Below are 27,899 nucleotides of genomic sequence, written 5' to 3'. Positions count from 1 at the left end.
AGATTTTTTTGAGGTTAAGAAATAGCACTGTCTACTCAATTGAAAAATGAGGGACAGTTCAGATTAAATGAGGGTTGTCTTTGATGTACATAAAGTTGAGACTTAAGTATGCTGGTGCACTGAGGAAAAACCACCAGGTTGCCAAATGTCCCCTTTCACTCTTGACACCATGGTTTTTGGCACAAAAGTTTACTAAAATTCAGACTTAGAGGCAATATCTTGTCTTTTTTCATAGGTCAACACAACTATGTCCAATTTTCAAACAAAGTCTGAATCATGACTTGACAGTAAATGGGGAAATTTATTTTAGTGCAAGTTAACACCTTTCCAGCAAGTAAATAATCCATGGTTAACACATTAATGGCTACTACAAATTAAGAAAATTGAAACGTGTCTTGAAATAACAATGTGTTACATATTGTCCTCATCTGATTCATCCTCCTCTTTCAAAGACTCCTGTATTAAAAAAAATAAAAGCGTAATCAACTCCTAGGTCTTGTTCAGTGGCTGCCTTGCAAGTCCTAGGAGTCAGCCTACATTCAACAAAGTATCTGATTCTTTAAAGCTATATACCTGGTATAGTCATTTACACTAGTTCACTATGAGTGAGTGAGAAATTTTGGTGTGGTAATTGAATTGCATCCACTTTGTACAGATAAACTAAAGCAGTAGAGACAAGGCTCTGTATCTACACAGATTGCATAGCACCCTGTGGCAGTCAATAATAGTGTTGCATGGGAAAGTGTCAAATACTGCAACTTCAGTGTACAAGAAACACTACTGAAGTGCAGCCATCACTTCCAAAACAAACGCAGAACTGATACATGCACCGCTTGCTTCTATTTTTCCTAGTCAATTTGTGTTTTAAAGGGTTAGTGTACTGGATATAACTCATTACTACTGTCAGTTCTCGCAGTTAAAAAATAGTCTGATGCATTTGGTTTGTCTTATTTAGGCAAGGAGAAACATGCCTGCTGTACAAGACTTGAACCTACATTGTTGAATGCACACGTGATCGGCTGAAGATGCCACTGGATTACTTTATCTTTTTATTCTTCCTTCTAAAGTTTCAGGTAATTGTTTCTGAATCACTTTAATCTAAAAACCCCAGGCTAGATTTGCCTCATAACTAATTACTTAAAATAATACACTTCTAGTTGCCAAAACACTAGACAAAGTGAACTTTGTGCAGTTTATTCTATTCTGGACTTGTAAAATGGAGTTTTGAACCTACTAAATAAAATTATATTGTTTACCTTAGCATATTTCTCTGCTTCTTCTCTGATGTCTTTTGGAACAATTTCATGTTTTCCTTTTGTTACTGTGAATGAAGCCATATTTATAAAGACTTTAGAAATTACTGGTATAAGCATGGAACTTGTAAGTCTCAAAGTAACAAACTTAGTGGATAGAAGCAACAAGAAACTACAAACATTAACAGGTATGTTACTTTCCCTGTAGTATGTGTGGAGTTTAGAATTTGAGCCTTGAATTTTACTCCCACAGAACTGACAAACATGGCATAGCTAAAGATAACAAAACAAGGAAAAAATGAAATACATTACTTTCTCCAACCCAGCTGAGTTCAAGTTCAAAAGATTTATCCTTCACTTCATCATGAACTATGTAGATTCTAGAAAGAAAGAAGAGTGAAGAAAACTGGTTAAGAGTTAGCCACTGACATTTTCCCTTCCCAAAGCCAAGGATTAATATGCAAAATGAACAATTACATTACAAAATTCTACTTGCCCCCTCCCTTCTTCCCCTGCTAGTTTGTAGATCACAATTTTCCTGTTAACATGTTTCTCTTGTATGGTAAAGGACCCGCACACCAGTAGTGTATATAGTAGTTTTACATTAATGTACAAAGTAAATGCTGAAAGTAACATTCCCTCCCACTTACAGTAGCATTTGCTAACAAACTTTCAGCAAAGATACCACCCTTAACTCAAGGTGTCTTACAACCAGTAATAAGTGCGGAACAAGTATCCTGATCAAATATGCAGACAGCATAACACTTAAGTGACCCCATAGGTATGATGCCCTTGACCTAGTGCCTCAACTATTCATGAAACTGAAGCCAGCAAGTAGTTCTCCTAAAAATATATTTCTCCTGCAAGTCACATACAAATTAAAGAAGACTGAGTAAATGCAGCTCAAACTTACAAATGTTGTCTAATACTACACATGCATTCACACACCTTGCACATCTGTAGTTAGTGACTTGTGTACAAGCCCTATTTACATATGGAACTGGCCATGTGTTACAATTCTAATTCTGCATGCAATCATGGTAAGTTATGCACATGTCGTACATACAGTTCTGAAACTAGCTATCGGCCTATAAAAATAAAAAGCAAAATGGCAATGATGACCAGACTGTAGACAATCTTATTTCCATGTTCAAGAACATATAAACCTTATCCTTAATCTATTTGTTCACGAGGAACACTAAAAAATGCCAAGTTAATGTTCTCCAACAGCTCCCTCAAAGCAGTTGCACAAGTTAATTTCCTAAACAAAAAACATTCAGTTCCAATTGTTACAGAAGCTTTGCATTCTTCAAACTTGGAATTTAGGATGCTTAAAAGCAAAGCTGAAAATGGGTAGTTCTAATGGTGATGTCATCCCTTGTCCTCTAGAAGAGGAGCTAGAACCTACAAGTTCACTAATTGCATTGGGCATATGCTCTGGACTTGCCAACCAAGATCAGAGCTCTGAATGCCTCAAAGCCTGCTATTAATCATATGGAATTGTAGGCACTGATCCCGGGAATTGCTCATGCTATTTTCATTACCTCAACTCACAGGCCACAGGCCCTCACCCCGCCCTGTCTCATCCACCTGTTTTTGAGACTAAGTGCTTGCCTCCAACAGCTATTGTATTGCTAGTGCAGTGGGGGCCCCAACCTGGTTACAGCCTTTCAGTACTACTGTAGTGTTAAAGCAGGGGTCCCCAACCCCCGGTCCGCGGCCTGGTACCGGTCCGCAGCCTCTTACAAACCGGGCCGCGAACCGACCCAGTGGACCTCCCGCGGGACGAGCGCTCCCTCCGCAGTCATGCCTGCGGGAGGTCCGCTGCTCCTGGGGCTCCGGTGGACCTCCCGCAGGCATGACTGTGGACGGTTCGCTGGTCGCGCGGCTCAGCTGGACCGCCCGCAGGTCCAGCTGAGCCGCGCGACCAGCGAACCGTCCAGTCATGCCTGCGGCAGCTCAACCAGAGCCGGTGGACCTCCCGCAGGCACGCCTGCGGGAGGTCTACCCGAGCCGCGGGACGAGCACTCCCTCCGCAGGCATGACCGGTCCCTGGTCCTGAAAAGGTTGGGGACCCCTGTGTTAAAGGATTGCAGATAAATTGAAAATGTCAAAAGAAAGTGTAAAGTGCATAGAGTTGCCACTATGCAACATTTCAAGCCTCCAGTACCATGTGGTTCACTTTTCCATTCTAATTCCTTGGACCAAAAACAAAGTTTGCCCCCAGTTTGTGCAGCTTGAGAGAATTTGATCCCCTGCTCACAGGGCTTCAAATAAATATCAAGGTCAGAGATCCTACTTAAGCTCTCTGGTTCAACACATCACATCACAACACATCAAGGCAACCTGAGACATCTGTTGTATGGAACATGCATATGCCCCAGTACAAAAAGGTTCATCCTAGTACATCCTTAGCCTTCTAAGTTACTGCTACAAAAATACTGGAATCATTTGCAACTAAACTGTAATATTAAAGTTTCACAGGCAAGTACACTCGATGTCCAAGAAACTCAGTGTAATTCCTGCAGTAGCTAGAAGTTTGAAGGGGAAATGTCCTCAGATATTCAGACAAACAGTTCTAACCCCTCCTCTGAAATGTTTTCAATCAACCATTTAATTCATACAAAGTATCAGGAGGGACAGAATCAAGGTGAAAGCAGCATTGTATAAGCATCCAGCAGATTAGTTTCCATTTCTGGCACTGAGTTAGTCTAAAGCCTTCAAAATCACTGAGGAAAAATGTCTAGGCAAGAAAGGGTTAGAGATACTGATACGAACAAACATGAAAATACAAAAGGAAGGAGACACTAGACTCAACACTCCTATTTCTTCAATTCTGCACCCCAGTTCTGTTTTCTCTCCTGCCTGTGTTTGTGTGCTCAAGTTCAACAAGAGGCTCATAGCAGCCAGCAGATGAGACCAGGAAGGAATAGTGACTATCCAGCACTGTCTAATGTACACTATATATAAAATATTTCCCTAGTCTTAATTACCTAACATGGTATTTGTAACACCTGTTAATAAGTTTAGAAACATTAAACTAGCAAAGAAGCTACTGTGCCATCAAATACCAAATCTGATTGTTAGTTTCCTCCATCTACATAATAGAAGGCAACATGTCATCTTCTGGATAAATTGCACTGCACTTGCTCTCCTAACCAAGCAGTGATGCTCCTTAATCAGCTAGCAAGGAGAAGAGAGGGGTGGTAATGAGGCCCTCTCTAGGAACAGTGTTCCTTTGCTTCATTCCTAGATACTGCCAAGCTAGGAAGCACCTGAAGCCACAATTAATTAAGTTTGCATAGATCTATTTCCATAGTAACTCTGTATTATGAACTATGACCAGCTTCCCTTTCTCTCAAATGTTTACATTTAAAAAGTAGGAACACGGCCAAACATTTATCTGCACTTAACCCACTGTTTCAAGCAACACCTAAAGTGACTAATGGAAAGAATAAAGATACATGTTTTCACTTGGCTTCCACAGTGCTGCCAAAAGCACCAAGAATTGACTCCTTTCACGGTTTCCTCTGTATAGTCAGTTTCCCTATGCTGGATAGATCTTTTGCACAGGAAGGAGGGAGAGAAAACCACACATTTAAAATAGGGAAAGAAGATTGTAAAACTACTAAAGTTAGTTACACAGGGACAGCCCTAGGAACAGGAGTAGTACTTTAAGCTTCCATTTTTATTTTTTATTTAACTGACTCAGTTCCATGTTAGGGCCAGTTTGCCAATCTATTGAGATGTTTATTTTTCACAAAGAGGGATAAGAGAAAATAAGAGCACTGGGGATGAAAGGCGGAAAGGAAACTTACATTTTTGCAACTTCTTTAACAACATCACGGCAAGTCATTTCTTTCATCTGTGGGTAAGGAATGTACAATTTAGTTGATTTAACATTTTGTATTTTTGGAAAGCACTTATCCACTAGGGGAAAGCCAGGATATTGGTGGCTGATGCACCAAATTATATTACTCTTGTTTTGTTCCGGCATCGGTTTCTGCTGCACAATCCTGCCACAGGCTCAGTCAAGAATAGAGCCAAATTAAGTTAGCTAATGATTCCTTATTTTCACTTTTTATTCTCACTACTACTTCTGTATGAGTCCCAAATGTTACTCTTTCCCCTATTCATTCAGTTGTAGACAACTCAGACACAGCTTTTCAGTTTGTTCCTTTCAACTAGACGCTGCAGAGCTTTTTATAAATCTCAGCACACAGGCCTTTACTTAGCTGATTATACCTTGATGCCTTTTGACAGACTAAATCATGGGACTATCATACCAACAGATGCATCTCTATCTTAGCACCTGTTCTAACAATCATGCTTCAAGAGTCTCAAGGGCATTCCTGTTTACGTGTAGTGTCCTACTAGTAAATGCTATTCTAATTTTGATAAGACAGACCTTGTGAGGCTGAACGGAGGATTGGTTTTTCATTTTTTCCTCAAACTCATGTAGTTACATTGGAGTCCTGAGGCAGTCCACTGACAGCTGACCAAAATAAAGTTTCACACGATTATGGTAACATTTACAAAATTAAATTCCAGGATCCATGACATGGCACAAGCTCATGAAAAAATATTCATACACATCAGATCTCAACCACCTCCTCCATTTGGAATAATGGAAAAGCAGCACGTAGGGCCCCGCTGATTTAATGCAGGCACAAAACTAGATCCTTCTTCCCTTTCCCCAATAACTGATTCTTAACAGTGACAGGATCATATCTGGACAAACACTCAGCGAACAACAAGACAGGATACAAGTCTACTGTGCTATTTGTGCTAAATGTTCACGTGCTGCAGCACACTAAAGTTCCCTCGTATGCATTAATCTACTCACTTCAAAGCAGGGTGGATCAGAGCACACTAGGGAACTTTTAATGAGTAGCAGCAGGCCCAGACAGACATCTCATGCACAGCAGGCTAGTATGGGGTAAATTTACCCCCCGTTTTGCCACAAACTAGGTGTTTGTGTTGACACAAGCCCTAAGATATATACACCACTATCTTTGTATAACCATTGCATGCACCACAGAACTGATTCTTGCATTTATGCACACAAGTTATTTGTGAAAGAGTGAGAGATTTATTAGTCTACCGATGTTAAGAAGGTTTGCAGGCCACATGTTTTAGCTAGACATTATCCCTGACCACCTTTTTCATCTCAGATTTGTTAATCCTGCAGACAGTATCAAAAGCTTGACACTGAATTTATCATTCAAAGGTTTACATGTATCATTCACTGTTCACATCCAAAGTAATGGGGGAAATTTAAACATTAGATGGCACATGAATTGTCTCAGAAAAAGCTGAATTTGTGAGATACTACAAAAAAAACACCACCACTTTCCCCTGGTTGAATACAGATTCCCATTTTGAAGTATTAAGTGTTTACAGCTACCACTAGAGGTGATTAATACAGCAGTTCTTCATAATGTAGACCACTTATGACAGAAAATATTTCACTAACCACCTCCCCTCCCAGCTTCTGTATCTTCACTGCAGTATGCTTAGCTGTTCCCCTATAATGCTTGGCTATCTGACAGTACTAAGAAGGAAAAGACTTGCTTTAAGATGATAGGTGGAGCTACTTCCTTACCTCTCTCCTCTTTTCTGGGTGTAGATTTTTATATGTAATCTCCAGCAGGCCATATTGTCCATCATTACAAGACACCTTGCAGTTTGCTACTTCTAATTTTATGTTTGAAACGTGATCAAATGTTAATCTGTGCCAAACGTGCACCTAACAAATAGGTCAAAGTCTCTGGAAACCTAGGGCTTGTCTCTACTTACTGGGAGGTGGAAGGGGGGATATCTCCGTGCAGCGATCAGTCCACCAGGAGTCAGTTTAACAGGTCTAGTGAAGACATACTAAATTGAGCGCCAATCGCTATCCTGTCAACTCCGTTACTCCACCAGAACGAGAAGCATAAGGAAAGTCAGCGTTTCTCCTGTCGACCCAGCGTGGTATAACCACCACAAAAGGTCGACCTAAGCTACGGTGACTCCAGCTGTGTTATTCACGTAGCTGGAGTTGCGTAATTTAGGTTGAGTGAGCCCCGTAGACCTGCCCCTAGAATCCTGAGTGAGGTATATCTACCAGGAAGCATTACACCTTGAGACTGACACAAGCTTTGCATGTGTTCCCTCTAAGGTGTGCTCCTGTGCGGCTGCACAGGAGGCCATCAAGGGCCACACAGGTGAGGGTGGAGGATGTGTGGGGCGGGAGACAGTGATGGGGGTTTGTGGGATCTTGGGGCATGCAGGGCTGCCATGGGGACAGGAGACATGCCTCTCTTTCCTCCAGCCCCAACTCTGGCCAGGGTGCGGCAGGGATGGGACAGACACCTCTCCCCATCCAGCACAGTATCTTGATTAGCAGACTGTTTTTTCTCACCCTCTGAATAGCTAGGAGTTAATGCCTCAATAAAACTGCCAGTAGTCTACCCGAGAGGCTTCTAGCAAGCTCCACACTGGTTGAGAAATTTTAACTTCAAGTTAGGGTCTGATAAATCTCATTCTTGGCCATAACCTATCATTTAATTTTTTTCTCCATTATCCTAGCTACATTATTTTTTCTCATGCTTTTAAAAAATGGCAAAAATAGCATTTCACTGTCCCTGGCTTACCACTGCATAAGAGACCAATTACTTGGATCAGCTGGCAGAAATTTTATTGCATTGAAGTTAAGTCACTGGATCAATATAACATTGTCCCTCAACTTGAACTGTGCTCTGAATTCAGAAGTAAGAGCATGTGTTAAGCATTCCATGAAAGCTTTAACATTTACAGATTGCAAAGGAATAGTCTCTAGGTAAGACAAATAAAGTTAAGACAAATTCTGATAAGTATATTTTGGCTGAGCTCCCCTTGGGAAAACTACGGGGTCTGATTGTTGCCGGGTGCAACCCTCGTTAGTGTGAATGTCAGCTTTGCACACTTTTGTTGAAATTCATCCAGGAACACAGGTGGCCACAGAAAGTCCCCCACTGCAGCAGAACTGTTGTGGTTACACTACATGTGAATGGGTAACTGTTTAGTAGGGGCATGGAAGACACTGTACCTCCTGCATGTGACAGAACTGCATTCCACAATAGCTTTGCATAGGCCACTACAGAAAGGAGCGGAAAAGGGCCTTGGTTACATGTATCCAGTGGGTGTGGCAAGGAATGTTATTAGACCAGTGTGCAGGAATCACAGGGTTTGCTACAGCAACTGCAAAGAGATTATGTATCTGCTCTGGCCACACGTTGGGATGTTCATTCTGTAACCCCTCCCTCACCATGCCTCAGTTTCCCCATTTTCCAGATAGGAATGATATTGACCTTCCTCTGTAAAACACTGATATTTAGAAAGGAAAAGCACTAAATATTGTTGGCTTTATTTGAGTTTTAAAAAATTACCAAAACTAGGACTTCATGGATATATTTTGGTGACTGTTTTTGTCTGATTTCCAGTGACAACACTTCCCTGTTGTGGATTTAAACTTCCCCTCACAGTGTTTGCAAAGTTTTAGATGGGCAGCAGGACACGTGATTTATCTAGGGGCCTGATCCTGCAAATTATTATTTGTAGCTGTTACTCATGTGAGTGGCCTCATGAAAAGTGGGAGAACTTCCTGTCAAGTGAAAGTTTGCCTGACCTCATGTGTTTGTAAAGTGCTGTGTACATTTACAGAGCTATATGTGTTTCACTGTTATAACCGAAACACTGGAACATTGTATGCGTGCATGAGAATCTGAAGATGAACTTCACTGTGCTACTTTAACTGTCCAAGCTGATCCAGGTAAAAATATCAACCTGAAGACGGAATAGGCTATAGGTCTTTTAAAGTGCTTTGTATTGTTAATACAAGAGGATGGTAGTAAGGGGAATTTGAGTGTTTTTTAAATTTTGAACCTTAGTGTCCGGATTTAAAAAGAAACATTTACTTTGATTTCTAAATTGCAGTATTATATTTTACATTCAGATGAGACCTTTACAGATGAATTCCTGTCTGAACATTAAATATCTCAAGCATTTTGCATAAGAGAAAAAGATTCTTCCTATCTAAAATTCCCCTTCTCTTTCCAAACTACTGCAGAGTGCAATCTGTGCTGTTGACCTAGCTGGTTGCTGACTTTCCCCAGAGATGGCTGCATTTCAGTGATGCATTTATATGTATATTTTGTGAAGCATGTACTGATCCTTGTGGAAGGAGGTTGTAGGAATAAACAGATAGATACTGCAGATGTGACCTGAAGACAGAGCTTCCCTAAGACCCAGCTAGGTACTAGCAGTAGGATGTTGGGAGCGCTTGGTGGGCGAAGGGCTGCGGTGAAAGCATGGAGGTGATGGCGCACATCCGCATATTACCTCGATATTGGTGCTGCACATACCATTTTTTCCATCCATGTGCGGAATGAATTAGAAGGAACACTGCCTTGCATTACTGTGATAGCACCACCAAACCGCTGGAAGTTCTCTACAGACAATGACAGCCATGTCAATGTGTGTTGGAGATTATTATTTTGTTTGTACTGAATTATTATGCCCCACTGATAAGATCAGACAATATCTGGCGATATAAGGAAGACATTAGCAGGCTACAATCATAGCACTACATACAAAGCAAGCATTATTAATAAACACCCTCAGGAGTAAGGTATGTCACTCAAATGCAGCAAGGTGAATTCTACCAATTTGTGTATACTGAAATTGACACAGCATTGTTTCTCAGTCAGCATTGTCTTTTAGCCTCTATATTTTCATCGCAATGTATGAACATTAGACTAAACTTTTAAGACAAGATCTCTGATCAAATCCATCCTGACATATACAGTAGATTAAATGAAATTTCATTATAAAAATTAAGCAAATTAACATAGAAAATAGGCTACATTTTAATGGTGGCTCAAAAAAAAAAAGTAGCATAAACCAGGACTAGATTAAATTCCCATAGATCTCTAAATTAAGAACGGTTAGGTACATTTTCAGATTGTCAAAAAAAAAAAAAAAGATAGGTGGGAGGTGAAGTGAGCTTTGTTTGTGGTGAATCAGTTTTTTCCTGCTCTTTTAAACGACTTAATAGTACATCTGAGAATATGAACCTAATGAAACGATGTGTTTGTGTACACAGTGTTTTATAGTAAATAAAGTTAAGAGAGCTGGAGAGAAATCAAATTAAATTTAAGATCCTAAAACAGTATTGCAGAAGTTATCAGCATGAGGCACGTTTAAATCCATTTCAGCAGAGTCATCCAAAACAAGGATTAGTTTTACATAACTGTCTAAATGCACATTAAATAAATTTAAATGTTTTGATATGAAAAGACATCACTTAAGTCTCAAGATAATGAGCAATCCATCTGTATTTTGCATTACTGTAACTCCCACTATTTGGAACACTTTCATAAAATACTAGGATACCATTTTTAGTAAGATTATAACAATGTATACAGTTACATGGTTGAGCTACTGCTGTATTAACAGGAAATTAATACACTGTTTAATCAGAGCAGAGCTAAGAGGAGGGAAAAAGGCAAGTTGGTTTCCCCATATCATCACAGTTTATGGGCAACGGGTTGTATTTTGTATATGATGTTCCACTGTTCACGTAAGAGTTAGTTGCATTTATAGTTTGTTGACTTATAAGAAGTTTCAACAATCCTATCTTACAAGGCGTTTTCTTCTAAAAATAAAATACTTATATGGTATTATAGGAAGATTCAACTGCACTATTATGGAAGAAAACATGCTGAACTGATATAGTTCCTCTAGTCTCATAAGTGATTAAGAAATTGATAGGTTTCAGGAATTCAACAAAAAGCTGTACAAGAGCCTTTTGCTAAATTGTCTCATACGACCTGGATGTGCCCCAGATAAGCTAGTAAGAGGGAGTTACAAGATCAAGGCAGGGCTGACTGCTATAAGCCACCAGTATTTTCGAATGCCTCAATCTAATTTTTTACACCAAAACTGAACAAGTATAATTGTATTTCTTCATAGTGTTCTGATGTAATTCAGACATAAGAACACTCTATCATGCTTAAGGTGTCTGGACTTTCAGTTTAAATACTTTCATGAAGAGTTAGTTGTTGTTAGTCCATTTCACACTGAGCAACACAACTAATGAATGAAGTAGTCTATAACTGCAATTTGATTTTTCTCCATTTGCTAGAAACCACCTTTACCAGTTTTCCACCAAAGCACAGAAAACCCTACATAATCTCTAGCACAAGCTAAGCAATCCATTTTTTGCACTCTTAAGTCAAAGGTTGTCCAACATATCCAAGTTATTAGATGAATAATTTGTATTTTACACAATTAACTGACTTCAGGAGCACTATAGAGCAAAAGGTGTGAATGACTGATATTTGCAGGTTAACTGAGCTCTTTGGGACAGAAAGTCCCAACCTCACCTGTTAATAGTAATAAATTAACATATTGGTTTGCAAGTTTCTTTACATCCCTGAAACAATTTTAGTAGTTATAACACACTCCCCCTCCCCTTATATGTGGCTCAACAGCCATTTAATAAATGCAGTTTACCCCACCATCTATGCTTGGTCTACTAAACCATTTCTCCTGGGATGGATTTGAACTTTCCAGACCTCTGAGCAACTTCAAAGTGCTTCTTCTCCCCACCTTCTCCTCACAAAAGAAAATAGATTTCTATAAGAGGTCTCCTTTTACTGCCCCCTCCCCAAACTCCACAGGCTTGTGGGGAAAGTTGGGCAATGTTCCAGTATTGGATCAATAAAGTTTCAAATCCATCATCTGACTTCAAATGTAAAAAAAGGGAGCTTTTACCACTGGGAAGAGGAGACACCTAGTTTTCCAATGGAGCCCTTCATTAGCTTTGGAGGATCTCAAAATCTGATTTCACAGTAATGACATTTATTTTAGGCAATATTTAGAGGTTTTTAAACCTCTCACTTAGAGGCCAGGACAGTTCTATTTATGTGAACCAAACTTCACAGGTGGAGGGTAAAGTTTTAACAAAAACCGTTCTAAAAGTGGTTTGTGTTCTGTATATACTGCATTTGACAGTGTACGTTGGTATACAAGTTTAGCTGGTACTGGTGGTGCAAAACTCACAAGTTACTTTGCCAATCATCATTAATATAGCCATCCAAGCTCATGTCAATAAAGCTTTTTATGCTACATATCTATATACTGCTTTAAGAAATTCTTAGAAAAAATTATATCCACATGATACTCTACAAGTATACTGAAATGGAGCATGACAACTGGCTGGTGCTTCACCTGATGAGAACAAACATCTCTGATCTTACTTCTCCACGACAGTATATTTTAGTACAATTCATAGTATTCCTCTGGTCATTCAGCATGGGAAAGAGATGGGGCTGCAGCCCCATTCACTGTTCTTCAGGGGATGTTCCAGTCACAGTGGGCTATAGGGAAATGTTCCTGTACAGAGCAAGTAGCTTCATCTACTTGCTAATCTCCCTTGTGCCAGAATGCACTGACGCCCACTAACCCTTACCTTCAAAAACCTAAAAGTTACAGCACAACAGTGGTAGCTAGGAATATCTGTCTTGAAATGGATTAATACAAAATAATTGGATAGACTGTATATTATATTGTTAATACCATCCTACCTGAAGTTTTTCAATCTCTGTCTTTGCAGCCTGTCTGGCTTTACCAATGGCACACCCCCAATAACCCTATAAAAGCAACAAAAGAAGAGATTAGTTAAAGTTTGGTTATAATCTTTTTTTACAGGGAGGGTCTCTTTAATATTCTTTAGTCGGAAGAACTCAGTAAAGTGTTGCAGTTTACGATGTAGAACTCGGAGTATACCTGTAGGTAATATTACAGAACAACAAAACATCCTTCTCAGTAAATTCCTCAGAGCAGAATTCAATTTATACTGGTGTTTTAACACAATAAGTGAAAACTCTCAAAAACGTAACAGACAAAGTGGGCGTATTAATATCTTTTATTGGACCAACCTCTGTTGGTGAGAGACAAGCTTTCGAGCTTTACACAGAGCTCTTCTTTAGGACTGGAAATTAACTCGAAGTGTCACTGCTTAGCATAAGTAGTTAACACATATTTCAAGGGACCATTCAAGGTGACCCCTGCAGTCATAAGGAGGAAGGGTAGGTGAAACATCTGGGTGGAAATGGGGGGTGGGAATTGTTAGGGGGTTGCAGATAGTTGTAATAAGCCATAAATCCAGTCTCTCTATTCAGTCCATGATTTTTAGTGTCTAGCAAAGTTATGAATTTAAGCTTCCAGGCTTGTCTTTTGAAAGCATTGTGCAAGTTTCCTTTGAAGATGAGAACTGATATAGAATGATCACTTTATGAAAAGTGTTCACCCATAAGTGATATGGCGTTTTTGTCTTTTATCATTTTTCTACATTCATTCGAGAGCGTAGTGATTGTCTGGTTTTGGCCACATAGTTGCTATGGGGGCACTTAGTGCACTGGATGAGGTACACCACATGTAGCAATAGGCATGTGTAGGACCCATGCATCTTAAAAGATGTGTTGTGGGGAGCGTTGATCATTGTAGCATTGGAGATATGTCTGCAGGTTTTGCATCTGTGGTTCTGGCAGTCTGGTGCCGCTTTGAGCTAGTATGTCCTGGTCTGTGGGGAGTTTGCTTCTGATGAGCTTGAAGAGGTCAGGGGGTTATTTGAAGGCCAGAAGGGGGAATTCAGGAAAGATTTCCTTCAGGGTGGGATCCCCATCAAGTATGGGTTATAGCTATTTGATGGTACCCTGTATGGGTTCCAGTGTGTGGTGGCAGGTGACACCTAGGGGTGTGCAGTTGGAGAAGGTTTAAATTCTATGTTGAAGCCGGTTCTCTCGTGATATTTGGATGGTCCATTCCATAATGTGATCTATTTCTCTAGTGGAGTGCACCCCTCCACTGCTACAATGATCAACGCTCCCCACAACACATCTTTCAAGATCAATGGGTCCTCAACATGCCTATCACAATGTGGTGTACTTCATCCAGCACACTAAAGGCCCAGATAGCAACTATGTGAGTGAAACCAGACAATCACTACACTCTCAAATGAATGTAGGAAAATGACAAAGGACAAAAATACCCCATCACCCCCACCCGTGGGTGAACACTTTTCACAAAGCGATCACTTTATATCTGACCTATCAGTCCTCATCTTCAAAGGAAAACTGTACAACACTTTCAAAACATTGGCCTGAGAGCTTAAATTCAGAATTTAGCTAGACACTAAAAATAATGGACTGCATAGACACACTAGCCTTATGGTTATTACAATAATTTATAACCCACTAGTAACTCCGCCCCCAGCTGCTCTCCCCCCTCCCCCCCATGAATAGAGAGATGTTTGTGGGCCACTTCATCTTGAATGGTCCCTTGAAATGTGTTAACTACTCGTGCTAAACAATCTGTTCTACCTTGTATTTAGCTGAGACACTGAGTACCTTTCCCAGACCTGAAGTAGAGCTCCATGTGAGCTCGAAAGCTCGTCTCTCTCACCAACAGAAGTTGGTCAAATAAGAGATATTACATCATCCACCTTTTCTCTCTAATATCCTAGGATCAACAGGGCTACAACACCGCATACAAAACTAAACATTCCATTTGAATTGCATCATCACTTCCACCCCAAAAACTTTGGGGTGTACAACATATATCCATCTCTGGGAATTAACATATACTGTTTTCCCAAAATCTCCCCTCATGCCATCTATCATTCTCCTATCATTCTCCTTTGCAGAACTCCCACTGGTGTGTTATCTGCCTTGAAACATCTTGTATGTGAAAGCCTAGCTGTTCTTACTGATTTTTGTTGGACCCCAAAACTGCAGCTTTAAAAGTTTCACATACTCTGGAGTGTTTTCACAGAATACATTTTCTATATTCCTCATGCTTAGGTGGGAGAGGTGGTCACCAAACATTTGTTTAGTCACAAAGGAAGTATTAATTTCCTAATTTTTGCACTGCAAGCACAGTGGTAAATACAGTGGAGTTTAACCATGTATACCATTTGATGAAAGAAGGAGATATACATCAGTGACTCACCTTCTTATACCTCACAGCACAGAAGTCAAAGTAATACACAGACTACTGAAACACAAGGTTGAAATGTCTATGGGTCCATCTAGTCCAGTCTGCCTCTTGACAGTGGCTAGTACCAGATGCTTCAGAGGAAGAAGCCCTTTAGTGGGCAATTATGGAATAATCTGTCCACAAAGGTAGTTTCTTGCTAATCTCATTCATGTTGGCTATGACCTGAAGCATATAGGCTTTACATCTTTTCTAAAAGAAAATAAAGTTTTTACCCTTATATAAGCATGAACACTCTCAGTACACAGATATCTAATGTCTGAATCCTAAATCCTTGGATTTAATGATATCCTGTGGCACTGAATTCCACAGGTTGTGTACAGTTGTATTTGTTTTACCAGTTTTGAATCAGCTTAAAGAAAGGTTTAAATTCCAAGGTCATCCCAGCAACTATTTTAAAAATAGGTACAGCATTTCCTACCCTCCAGTATATTGAGACATGGCATATTCTTATTAACAGATCAGCCACTTCATTCTTAAAGTCCTTCAGAATTCCTGGATGGATGGATGCCATCTAGCACTGGCAACTTGCTACTCTTTAATTTATCAATTGGTTCCAGCAACTTCTCTTGATACCCACTCTTATCAGGGAATAAAGGTACCGCCACAATATCATCTGCAGTAAAGACTGATGCAAAGAAACCATTAGGCTTTTCTGCAGTGTCCTGATCCTCCTTAATTGTATCTTTTACAGTCTATCATGCAGTAGACCCATAGATTCTCAATGTTTCTTGCTTCTGATACTAAAGAATGTGTTACTTGTTTTTTCAGATCTTTGGCTATTCTTCAAATTTGTAGCCTCCTAATTTCCATTTTACCTACCATAGTTTCCTAGTCATTTAAAACCTTCTTTACAAAGGCTCTGATGTTCCCTCTGTGTGGCTAGTCCTGTGCATGGAACGAGAAGATTTCCCATAAAAAGCTACTGTAGACATTGATGTGAGATTGTCTAAAACTAGCTAGGAATAGCTAACCAAGACTGTGCTTGTTATGGTTAGTACATATCTATTAGATATTTGCTATAGTAAAATATTTTTACTCAGAGATGTGCTCATTAGGATATGACATGCATCCGACAAAGTGGGTATTCACCCACGAAAGCTTATGCTCCAAAACGTCTGTTAGTCTATAAGGTGCCACAGGACTCTTTGCTGCTTTTACAGATCCAGACTAACACGGCTACCCCTCTGATACTCATTAGGATAAAATACAAAAAGTCAGATTCTATGTGAATATTGTATTCACAAGTCCAACTGTCATGCCCAACGTTAAGTATTTAAATATATTCAAACAAGACTATGAAAATAAACCATTAGCTGAAATTTCCAAAGTGAAACTGTTGTGCTGCAAAGTTTAAATTTTAACAGTAATCAGTCAATGGTGAAGTAATAGAACACTGACCTAGTATGTATATACCACAGGATACACACACGCTTTAACAAGGCCAATTTCTCAAAGTTTAAACACAATTATGGTCACGAGTGAGTGGGAGGAAAATTTTAAACAATACAAATGTGAATTATATTTAGGAGTTGTTTAAGAAAACGTTACTAGATGCCCCCCAATTCCAGTGTCAATAAAGAATGGATTCTTTGCTTAAAAAAAAATAAATCCTAATTAAGAAAGAGAAATGAAAGCAGCAATAAAAAAAATCATAATCAACAGAAAGGGGAAGTCAACAGGAAAGACTAAAATTATCAGTTATTAAATACAGGCAGTTGACAGGAAAAGCTAAAAGGTATAAATGAAAAAAAGCTACCACCAGTAGAATTAACAATAAGTAGTAATTTTGTAAATATCAGGAACATAAGAAAACCTAGCACTGGTATCAGTCAGTTAACCAACAGTGATGGAAAAGCTGTTGATAAAGAAGAGGCAGATGTAGTCAGTACATTTCTGTACTGCATTTGGAAAGAAGCCAGATGAGGTATTCACAGCTTACACTGATAATGAAATACTTTCTATTGAAAAATGTGACTAGGGAGGGTGTTAAACAGTATCTTGCATCCAGGAGGTTTAAAAATACTGGCTGATAAGCTCTGGCCCACTGATATTGATATTTAAGGAATCTTGGTGTACTGGGAGAGTTCCACAAGACTGAAAACAGCTGGAGTGCCAACATTTAAAAAAGGTAAATGGGAGGACCCACGTAACCATAACCCTTTTTGAGCAGATGCAACTTTAATTCTAACATTTAACTTCAGAGTCTTTGCAGCCTTAGTATTCTTTTAATATACTCTGTGTATAATATATATCTAGGTCGCAACTGAAAACTAAGTCAGGAAATTCAGATCAAGGCTTAGAGACTATCCTTAGCTATCCACACTTTGAAAGATTTCCTTGCCTTACAAATTATCTTACTAAATACATCCTTAGGGATACAAAATGTGCAGGGCTTTGCTGTTACAGTAGTACTACACTTCCTGCTGTTGTCTATGGTCTTGTATTGTCCTGTTTGTTCTTTAGCGGACTATTCAAAGATAGCCCTGTCAAGCATTATGTTTTACAAGAGATGTGTCTGTCCTGACCTGACATTATTAAAGCAGGGTCTTAAGGGAGTCTACTTGGCGGTAACTATTAGTAAGTGGGACTCTTACTACAGTGCCACACGCTTTTTGTGTCAGAGTCCCATCCACTAATACCTGACTTCAGAAGACAGAACAAATAAAGTGATGTGCTGGGTTTCTGACTCATTTAGCAGAGGGGTTTAACAGACAAGCTACTTTTCCAAAAAAGTCCTTGACACTCATCTTTAACAAATAAGTGAAACCAGGTGTGAGAAATGCTGTCAATTACTATTGACAGTGATTTTGAAGAGGTCTATCTCAAGAGTACTTGGTGTGGGTTGTCTGTTTGCAAGCCAATGCCATACAACACTACCAGTTCAACTGTCATCCAGCAGTAGTGACCACTATCCAAAGAGAAAATCCTATATTCCATTACCCTATTAGGAACTATTCGGTCAGAAGATATTTGAGGTTATTTCAAAATACTCACATATGAAACACCTGATGGGTCAATCATGTAAAGCTGAGCGCCATCATCCTCATCATAAGACCCTAACATGAAACTGAATAAAGAAAATGAGATATTAGAAGACAGGTTATGCATGGTGCTACAAAAATCACACAAAATTACAAAGATTAATTATACTGCCTTGGGCTTTTTTGCACACAGTAGACAACAAGGTCTCATCATTGCTCTTGCAGTGAAACCTCCGCTATACACTACCTTCCAACAAGAAACTCATCTTAACCTTTTGGGTACCTTCAACCCGAAAGCTGTCAGTACAATTTTGCTCGACCTATAACTAAAGATCATCTTTCTTAAGTCACTGACTTATTGGTCCCTTGGATTGTCATTTAAGATAAACTGCACTGAATTTACAATGCCTCACTGAGCTACAGGGCCGGAGAAGTAAATTTTCAAATGACAATTTTGCTTTCGTGATTCCCATGGAAGTTACCAGCACAAGCGTCTCAGTTTTAAAATTTAGGAACAATTAGATATTTTACCTAGTAATCAAATGCATCTTTACACAGACATCTTTACCTAAAGTCCTCCTCAATATTACCAATATAATTACACTTGTTTTAGGAGATAGATAGATACACACACAGGCACAGATACACCAAGGTGAAAAGTCATCTTATAAATACGCAAGAGAAAAATCTATCTATTGTGCACTGAATAAAAATTCTTACAATCAAGCACAAGCATTTAAAAAACTTTATACCTGCAGCCAAAAGGTCTGACAGCACTGTATAGTGTGTAGGCATGTACATACATGGCCACTCTGTCGGCAAGATGCTAGAGGGAGAAAAAAGGGAGGTGTTTTAGAACATTTAATTTAATGAAATAAACATGCCTCAAGTAAAACAATTCAAAACGGGCTACCTTCCTTGTCACAGGATCTAAGGAAACCTAAAGAATGAATTTGTGCTAAAAGCACCAGTTACTTACCTTCAATGGAATATTATATCCATAGTTAGATCTAAAGTTAGAAGCTTCTTCTCTAGCTATGTCTGCCAAAGAACGAGCATCTGCCAGGAGTCCTGCTACTGCCTGAAATGAAGAGTATCACCGGCTAAAGTCAACATTCAGATAAATTACCGCTATTTCTTGCAAGGTAATTGACAAACTTCAGACAACCTCTAATTCTGTTACTGTGACTTAAACAGGTTTTTACTGCACCATACATCTGCTCTTTCAAAACTGACCAAACCAGACTTTACACCTATCAACAAGCTGAAAAAGCTTTTTAAAATTATTCAATAAAAACAAAATTGATGTATTATTGTAAACCGCATAAAATAAAGGTATACTTTTAAGATCCAACTTCTATGTAAGCTGTAAAGTTAACTTAATATAAACAAAAACCATGAGAACATGGAAAAAATAGACAAGCACCCTTAACAGTATATTATATATTTTTCCCCCTGGATTTTAAGATTTCTTGAACTGCAGCAACACCTACCCTTCTTCTGGGGGCATTACAGTTGCAGGAGCAATCTTCTTACTCTCCATGACTAGGGATGCAGCTTCAAGCAGTTTTACTAGCATGGTTCCCACCTGATGTTTAGGGCCTTACCAAATTCACAGCCATAAAAAATGTATCACAGACTCTGAAATTTGGTGTCCCCTGTGAAATCTGGTCTTTTGTGTACTTTTACGCTATCTATACCGATTTCAAGGGGGAGACCAGTGTTACTCAAACTGGGAGTCCCAATCCATGAAAGGGTTATTGGGGGGAAGGTATTGCGCTGCCTTCAGAGATAGGTGGCCTGAGAGCAGTGGCTCCTGGCCAGGTTCCCAGCTCTTAAGGCAGTGCACCACCAGCAGCAGCGCAGAAGTAAGGGTGGCAATACCATACCATGCCACCCTTACTTCTACGCTGCTGCCTTCAGAGTTAGTTCAGGACTCCTACAGTTACAACATTGAAATTTCAGATTTAAATATCATGAAATTTATTATTTTTAAAATCCTATGACCATGAAATTGACCAAAATGGACCGTGAATTTGGTAGAGCCCTACTGATGTTACTGACATTACCATTGGGACAGGTCAGTAGCCCATGATATTTTGTCCCTTTATACCAGCCATTATAGCATCCTGCTCCTTCCGTCCCACGCCCCTTTCAAAAGACGGTGAGAATATCTTCTATGTTAGTACTGTTATGTGTTTTGCTATTTTTAGAAAATGTGTTTTATGATATGGGTAACAAGAGGCTGCTTTCTTAATATTTAGTTTATGTATATTCCTGCTCTCATTGGAGCATTTGTTTTAGTACACATAGAAAAAAGAAACCAGAGAAAGTTAACTCTAGAATGAGTAAATATCACAGATCAGCCTCCCATTTTACTGTGAGATTTTGCTTGTACGTGAACAGGTTTATACACATACCCACAAACAGGACTAGAAGTGCATACACAGAATTGAGAATCTGATTTGTCTAAATGTCCCTTGACTTTTCTCTGACTACAAGTTTAGAAGTGTCGGGATACAGTACTTCAAAAGCTATTTAACACTGGCTATGTTTATGCAATGGACTATCCATTTTCTGTGACGTTTTCCTAATTCATAGGAGAAAAGCAAAAAAGTGTTGCAGCACCTCACCATTCCAACATGTCGATCAACATTGAAGAGACGTTTATTGGAACCTTCTTCATAAAGCTTGGACAAGACTAGTTTTTCTACTCCAAAGACAACACCATCTTTACATCTTATGCCAATTGCTGTACTGAAAGACAAGTCAAATAGAAGAAGAGTAAGATTTTTTTTAAAACAAAAAAAACCCCACTAAATCGGTAGGACTGGGGTTGGAAAGTTATTTTAGCATTTCTTTATCAAAGTTAAATAGGTGCAGGACTGAAGTACAAGACAGCTTAGTTTAAAGTGAGGTAGATCTGCTCCATGATTTCACTGCTGTCTTGAAGACGGGGAGGAAAAGAGTAAGACCCACTGAAGTTACCCAGTGTTTCTATAAGAAAGTGGCACCGCATTTCCCTTTTTCCCACCCTACACAAGGAAGTTTTCGCACACACTCTGTACATCTAGAACTAAATAGTTTGAGGGACGTGGGTGGGGAGCAGTTCTCCCTTCAAACCTGCAGGTTTCCTATAGTTGTGAAGTGGGAGCATCTACATGGATGTGTTATTTTCCTTCAATCCCCCTCTTCCCCAGTAAGCACATAATCATAAAAATATGAACACAGCTCCTGAGAGTGCCCAGGCAGTGGCACAAGTATCTCAAGAATCTGTTGTCATCACTAAGTTAGGACGGCCCCTACCTACTCCGTAAGGAAGAGGTTCTCACATTGGGGAGCACAGAATGAATTCTGGGGCGGCGTGAGAAGCAGCGCTGCCTTCAGAGCTGGAAGCCAGAGAGTAGCGGCTGCTGGCCAGGCATCCAGCTCTGAAGGCAGCACCACCACCAGCAGCAGCAGAGAAGTAAGCGTGGCAATGCTATACCATGCCACTGTTACTTCACTGCTGCTCCTGACGGTGTTGCCTTCACAGCTGGGTACCTGGCCAGCAGCCGCCACTCTCCACTCTGCCTTCAGAGTTGGGCGGCCATATATGTAAAAAAAGGGGGGGAGGGGCTCGATCAAATAAGTTTGAGAACCACTGCCATAAAGTGCAACACTGACAAGTTCCCTCCTCCCTCCACGGGGCTAAATCATGTCCTCTAAGTGCCTAACATTAAAGTATCTAGATGCATCAAAAAGTCTTACTGACCAAGTGAATGAAGAAGAGAAGATAAATCACTAGAACATGCACTTCAGTGACATTAAATAGTTCTTACTAATTGAGAATTAGTACAAAATAGTTTTGGATGCATATTTAAGATTTATGGACCATTCCACCATTACTTTTAGGATGGTATTACAGATGGTAAGAGATCTTTAAAAGCATTTGATGAAGTCACTAAAAGGGTGATATACTCCTAAGATATTAGATATTCATACTAGCTGGAGTACCACACAGATTTATTTTGAACTACGTTATTTCTAGTGCAATAGTATGCAGAGACCTGGATCAAGACCAGTTACTGTACAAACACAGGATGATCCAATCCAAAGCTCAAAGCAATTTATCTGCATTTACTAGTCAACACATCCAGATTGTGCTACAACACAAAAGAATATTTACATGTTTATAGCTGTCACCTGGCATATGCCTGAATGAACGTATGTAATCTTAGAGAGGCTGACGTAGTTTTAGCCAAACCATCATTCTTTAAGAAACTGGCAACAGCCAGTGAGACTACCACAAACCTGTGTGGTCCTGAGCAAGTTACTTGACTTCTCAGTGCCTCAATTCACCATCTCTAAAATGGCCTTTTTGGTATTTATATAGCCTATTACCATAATAGATGAGCATTTTACATATATTAAGGACCTATGCAATCAGCTTTTGCCCCAAAGTATGAGATTTTATTACACCTAGCAAACATGAATAATTTACTACCTTCCTTTGCAGTCTCTCAAAACATGCCTTTATAATTTTTGTTCCTCCAAACTATTGAACAAATAAGGATGATTACACTCCCTTTATATTTAATCTGAAGAGCTTCCTGAAAGGAATACAGTCACAAAATTGCTTATTTCAGGAGTACAATTTTCTTTGCAATACGATCTTAGCTATCTGCCCTACTCACATTTCTCTTGCCCTTTTTAAAGAAATCTGTGAAGTATAAAACAAAGACATTTCTCTTACCTACTATTCTCCACAGCTTTCATAGCATATTCAACTTGAAATACTCTGCCATCTGGAGAGAATGTGGAAGCTGACAGGTCATACTGTAAAGGAAGAAAACAAACTACTCAGCATAAAAAGAGTTACAAATAGAACCCACATAGTGGTAGTACTAAACTATTTTTCTATGCAAAGTCTTAAAGTGAGTTTCTGGAGAAAATCTATGTAAGAACATAAGAACAGCCATACTGGGTCAGATCAAAGGTCCATCTAGCCCAGTATCCTGTCTTCCAACAGTGGCAAATGCCAGGTGCCCTAGAGGGAATAAACAGAATAGGTAATTATCAAGTGATCCATCCTGTCACCTATTCCCAGCTTCTGGCAAACAGACTAGGGACATCATCTCCACCCATCCTGGCCTATCCTCCATGAACTTTTCTAGTTCTTTTTTGAACCCTGTTACAGTTTTGGCCTTCACAACATCCTCTGGCAAGGAGTTCCACAGGTTGACTGTGCACTGTGTGAAAAAAAATATTTCCTTTTGTTTGTTTTAAACCTGCTGCCTATTAATTTCATTTGGTGACCCCTAGTTCTTGTGTTATGAGGAGGAGTAAATAACACTTCCTTATTTACTTTCTCCAAACCAGTCATGTTTTTATAGACCTCTATCATATCCCCCCTTAGTCATCTCTTTTCCAAGCTGAAAAGTCCGGGTCTTATTAATCTCTCCTCATATGGAAGCTATCCCATACCCCTAATCATTTTTGTTGCCCTTTTCTGAACCTTTTCCAATTCCAATATATTTTTTGAGATCGGGCAACTACATCCACACACAGTATTCAAGATGCGGGCTTACCATGGATTTATAGAGGCAATATGATATTTTCTATCTTATTATCTAGCCCTTTCTTAATGATTTCCAACATTCTGTTCACTTTTTTGACTGCTACTGCACAATGAGTGTGTTATCAGAGAACTATCCACAGTGACTCCAAGATCTCTTCCTTGAGTGGTAACAGCTAATTTAGACCCCATTTTATGTGTACAGTTGGGATTGTTTTTCAATATGCATTACTTTGCATTTATCAACACTGAATTTCATCTGCCATTTTGTTGCCGAGTCACCCAGTTTTGTAAGATCCTTTTGTAGCTCTTTGCAGTCTGCTTGGGACTTAACTATCTTGAGTAGTTTTGTATCATCTGCAAATTTTGCCACCTCACTGTTTACCCCTTTTTCCAGATCATGTATGAATATGTTGAATAAGATTGGTCCCAATACAGACCCCAGGAGACACACCACTATTTAGACTCTCTCCATTCTGAAAACTGACCATTTTATCTTAACGTGTAAGAATGGTTCACTCAAATTGATATTTACTTCATGTGAATAAAAGGGGCAGTACTTTTAAAAAAAATCAGACAGTTCTCTTTTAGTGAAAGTATATAAACTCAAAGTAAATTAGTAAACTCAATGTTGGTTTGCTTAGTTTTTAAAAAAGCTCTTGCTTCAGTGATATTCATTCCATAATTCAAACCCATTAAGGAATCTCAAATTCCAAACAGTAGCATAATGAGTAAGGCTTCACAGACATAGTATTAACCATACAAAAAGTTCCTATTTTTTAGTACATTGTGACTTATTTTGATACTTAGAATAGCATTAGTACTTTTCTCTTCCACTTTGCTTTCCATATGACGATCTCAAAGCACTTCTCACACTTTAACATTTAAGCCTTTCCACAAATCAGGACTTCATCTCTGGTACCTAGGCAATGTGTACAGCAGAATGTGTGAGAGGTCAGTGGGCATTTGAGTGATGTCGGTGAACAGTGCTGCCTGCTGGCCAAATAGGTATAGCACTAACTGAGCTCTGCTTGTAACTGTATTATCCTTGGTCCAAGGAAATCTAGGGTATATCTACACCCACCCCTCCTCACCACATTTCAGAGCCTGGGTGGAAACATCTACACTGCTATTTTTAGCAGGCTCTGAAACTCTCTACCATAGTTGTGGGGTGTTTTTGCAGTGTAGACAGACCCTCAGTCATCTCAGTAGTGTGGAGTTTGCACATGCCTGGTGCAGCGAAGGGCAGAAGAATAAAAAAGTAGATGTTTCATGAAAGCACCCAACTATTATGAATATGCAGGTTTAACCCAGACCTTCCCTTGTTCCCAGAAAACAGTTTTCAGGCCTGATTCCATTCTTAAATGAACAGGGAACTGCCAACAAGTGACAGATCATCTTCTCACTGAGCCGTAGGCTAGGTCTACACTAGCACTTTTGCCAGTAAAACTTTTGTCTGTCGGGGGGTGAAAAAAACCACACCCCTGACCGACATAAGTTTCACCAACAAAAGCGCTGGTGAGGACAGCGCTAAGTCAGCGGGAGACATAGCTACCGCCGCTCACTGGGGGTGGTTTAAATTATCCCGGTTTAAATTATCCCGACGGGAAAGCTCTCTCTGGTCAGCATAATGAGGCTACAGCTGTGCCACTGTAAGGTCTGTAGCATACCAGCATCTCTCAAATGCTGCCACAAGGGGTTTTTCTTGCAGCCACAACCTTCTGGGTGGTGATGGGGGCGGAGCAGCCCCTCCCCTGGAGCCGCCAGCAGGGACTGGTCCCAGCCCCATTCTGAAGCCACAAATACTGTTAGGAGCAGGCGACCTGTGAGAGTTCCCCACCTTCCCAGGGGCAGTGGGGATTGGGCTTTGGGCTTCAGCTCTGAGGTGGTGGGTGGCAGGCTTCATCCCCCAGTGGCAGGGCTTTGTGCTCTGGCCCTGGGCACATTCCCCCCACATCACTCCTGATTCCTTCTGCTCCCTCCAGCCCCCAGCCGGACCCCATGATCCAGCCCTGGACTCACCCTCCATCGCCCCAATCCCCGCTACCTCTTTCAGCCCCCCATCCAGCCCCCCATTACTCCTGGCCATCCTTACTCACCTCCCCATCCAGGGTTTAATTTGTTCCCCAGCTTGTCGGGGATGAGTAAGTCTGCTGTGAAAAGTGATATTGACAAATATCACTTTTCTCAGTGGCAGACTTACTAGATAGCAAATTAAAAAAAAAAAATCAACCATAAAAAGTAAAACACACAAAGCACCGTATGCGTGTTTCTGTTCTGGTTTGGCCGAGTAAAGATTAGAGACAACTGTACATTATTTTTATTAGAGTCTGAAAAAAACCCTGCATAAATAAATTACAATGATTTGGGCATGTATATGTACATATTTATTTGTTTTTCCTAAAATTAATTAAGTATTTTAGGAAAAATTGTAAGAGCGGCCACCAGCTCTTGCTGGTAGCCGCTCTCTGAAGCCACCAAAATATTTGTTGCGAGAACCCCTAGACATAACCATGCCATAGTCTCATGTACTTACTGCATTAGCCTGGGTCAGAGTGGCAGAGGCCCTTGCTAAGCACCAGTTAAGTCTGCATATCCATAGAAAAAAGCACCCCCCATAAGTTAAATGGCACGTTCCCAGCCACAGCCTCCCCAGTTCATTGACAACATGCATCTGAACATGGAGAGGGGCATCCTGAATCTCTCCCTGCAGATGAGGTGCCCCCTTTTCAAACATGGCAGCGACTGGAGGAGGGGGCATCATGGGGCTGAGAAGAGTACACCAGTGCCCTGGGGCTGGACAGAGGGCCCCCACTGCTTTACCACCTCCATCATCCCCTTCCCTGCTCCTCTTAGTGCCCCATCTCCCCCCAGCACCCCAATTCACCCCACTTCCTATAGCCCCACACACTCCTTCTCCCAGAGCACCCACTCATCCAGACCCAATCTCTCCAGAGCCACCCGCCCCCTCTCCCCCCCTTAGAGCCCACCCTCCCCCAGAGCCCCCTGCACCCATTCTCCCAACTGTCTAGAGAGGACCCCCACCCGCATCCTCTCGTCTCACACCCTAGAGCAGTGGCTCTCAAGCTCCACCCCGGGCTGAAGCCCTGAATTTTTTAAAACATGTTAGGGAGAACAGACCTCAGGGGGGAAAAGTTGAGAACCCCTTGGCCTAGACCCCCACCTCCCTCCCGCTGGTCCCTAGAGGCCCCCCATCCCTTCCCCCTCCCCCAGCCCCTGCCCCTGCTGCCCACCCCCTAAACCCCCACCCCCTTCTCCTCCCCTTGCCCCCTAGAGCCCCCCCATCCCTCCCCCCTCCCCTAGCTCCTGCCCCCACTGCCCACCCCCTAGACCCCCACCCCCTTCTCCTCCCCTTGCCCCCTAGAGCCCCCCATCCCTTCCCCCTCCCCCAGCTCCTGCCCCCGCTGCCCACCCCCTAAACCTTCACCCCTTCCCCCTCCCCTTGCCCCCTAGAACCCCCCATCCCTTCCCCCTCCCCAGCTCCTGCCCCCACTGCCCACCCCTAGAACCCCCCCACCCCCTTCTCCTCCCCTTGCCCCCTAGAACCCCCCATCCCTTCTCCCTTCCCCCTCCCCTAGCTCCTGCCCCCACTGCCCACCCCCTAGAACCCCCACCCCCTTCCCCCTCCCCCAGCTCCTGCCCCCGCTCCCCACCCCCCAGGGCCCGAGACCTGTGGCCCCGCCCCTCGCTTACACTTTCGCTTTCCCACCCGCCGCGCGGGCCCAGGTGACTCAGCAGAGCGGCGCGGCGCCGCACCCAGCCCGCGCGGGCAGCCCCCCCCCGGCCCCATGGGGGGGGGGGCTCAAGCTCGCTCCCGCCCCAGCGGGCCCCGCGGCGGACACACACACTCACCCCGGTGCCGATGGAGCTCATGGCGGCGGAGCCGTGCGGAGAGCGAGCGCCGGACAGACCCGAGCCTCACGCGCCCCAGCGCTCACCAACGCACATGCCCATTGGTCCGCTGCACACCAGCCAATGAGCTCCCGCGGTGGGTTCCTATGCGAA

General features: G+C 41.3%; 1 protein-coding gene and 1 long non-coding RNA gene across 4 annotated transcripts in view; one reads left to right on the top strand and one right to left on the bottom strand.

The window, feature by feature from the left end:
• LOC123368823 overlaps positions 1–1,260 on the top strand; it is a 20,724-nt gene extending 19,464 nt beyond the window's left edge. For all 3 annotated transcript variants that reach the window (XR_006578907.1, XR_006578905.1, XR_006578906.1), the window contains one exon: positions 956–1,260. This is a non-coding gene — a long non-coding RNA (uncharacterized LOC123368823). The remainder of the gene's footprint in view (positions 1–955) is intronic.
• PSMA3 (proteasome 20S subunit alpha 3) lies at positions 282–27,899 on the bottom strand. Its single transcript, XM_045013937.1, has 11 exons — positions 27,747–27,899; positions 23,052–23,134; positions 20,950–21,073; positions 19,296–19,397; positions 19,069–19,142; positions 18,330–18,402; positions 12,863–12,928; positions 5,072–5,118; positions 1,566–1,633; positions 1,257–1,321; positions 282–456 (listed from the first exon to the last, which is right to left on the bottom strand). Exons 1-11 carry the CDS (start codon positions 27,765–27,767, stop codon positions 412–414), a joined length of 768 nt encoding a protein of 255 aa, XP_044869872.1. The 5' UTR covers positions 27,768–27,899; the 3' UTR covers positions 282–411.

Source organism: Mauremys mutica, chromosome 4 (assembly GCF_020497125.1).
Source record: "Mauremys mutica isolate MM-2020 ecotype Southern chromosome 4, ASM2049712v1, whole genome shotgun sequence".
Taxonomy (NCBI): domain Eukaryota; kingdom Metazoa; phylum Chordata; order Testudines; family Geoemydidae; genus Mauremys; species Mauremys mutica.
Note: the sequence above shows the minus strand (reverse complement) of the source record. Positions and strands in the feature narration are given on the sequence as shown.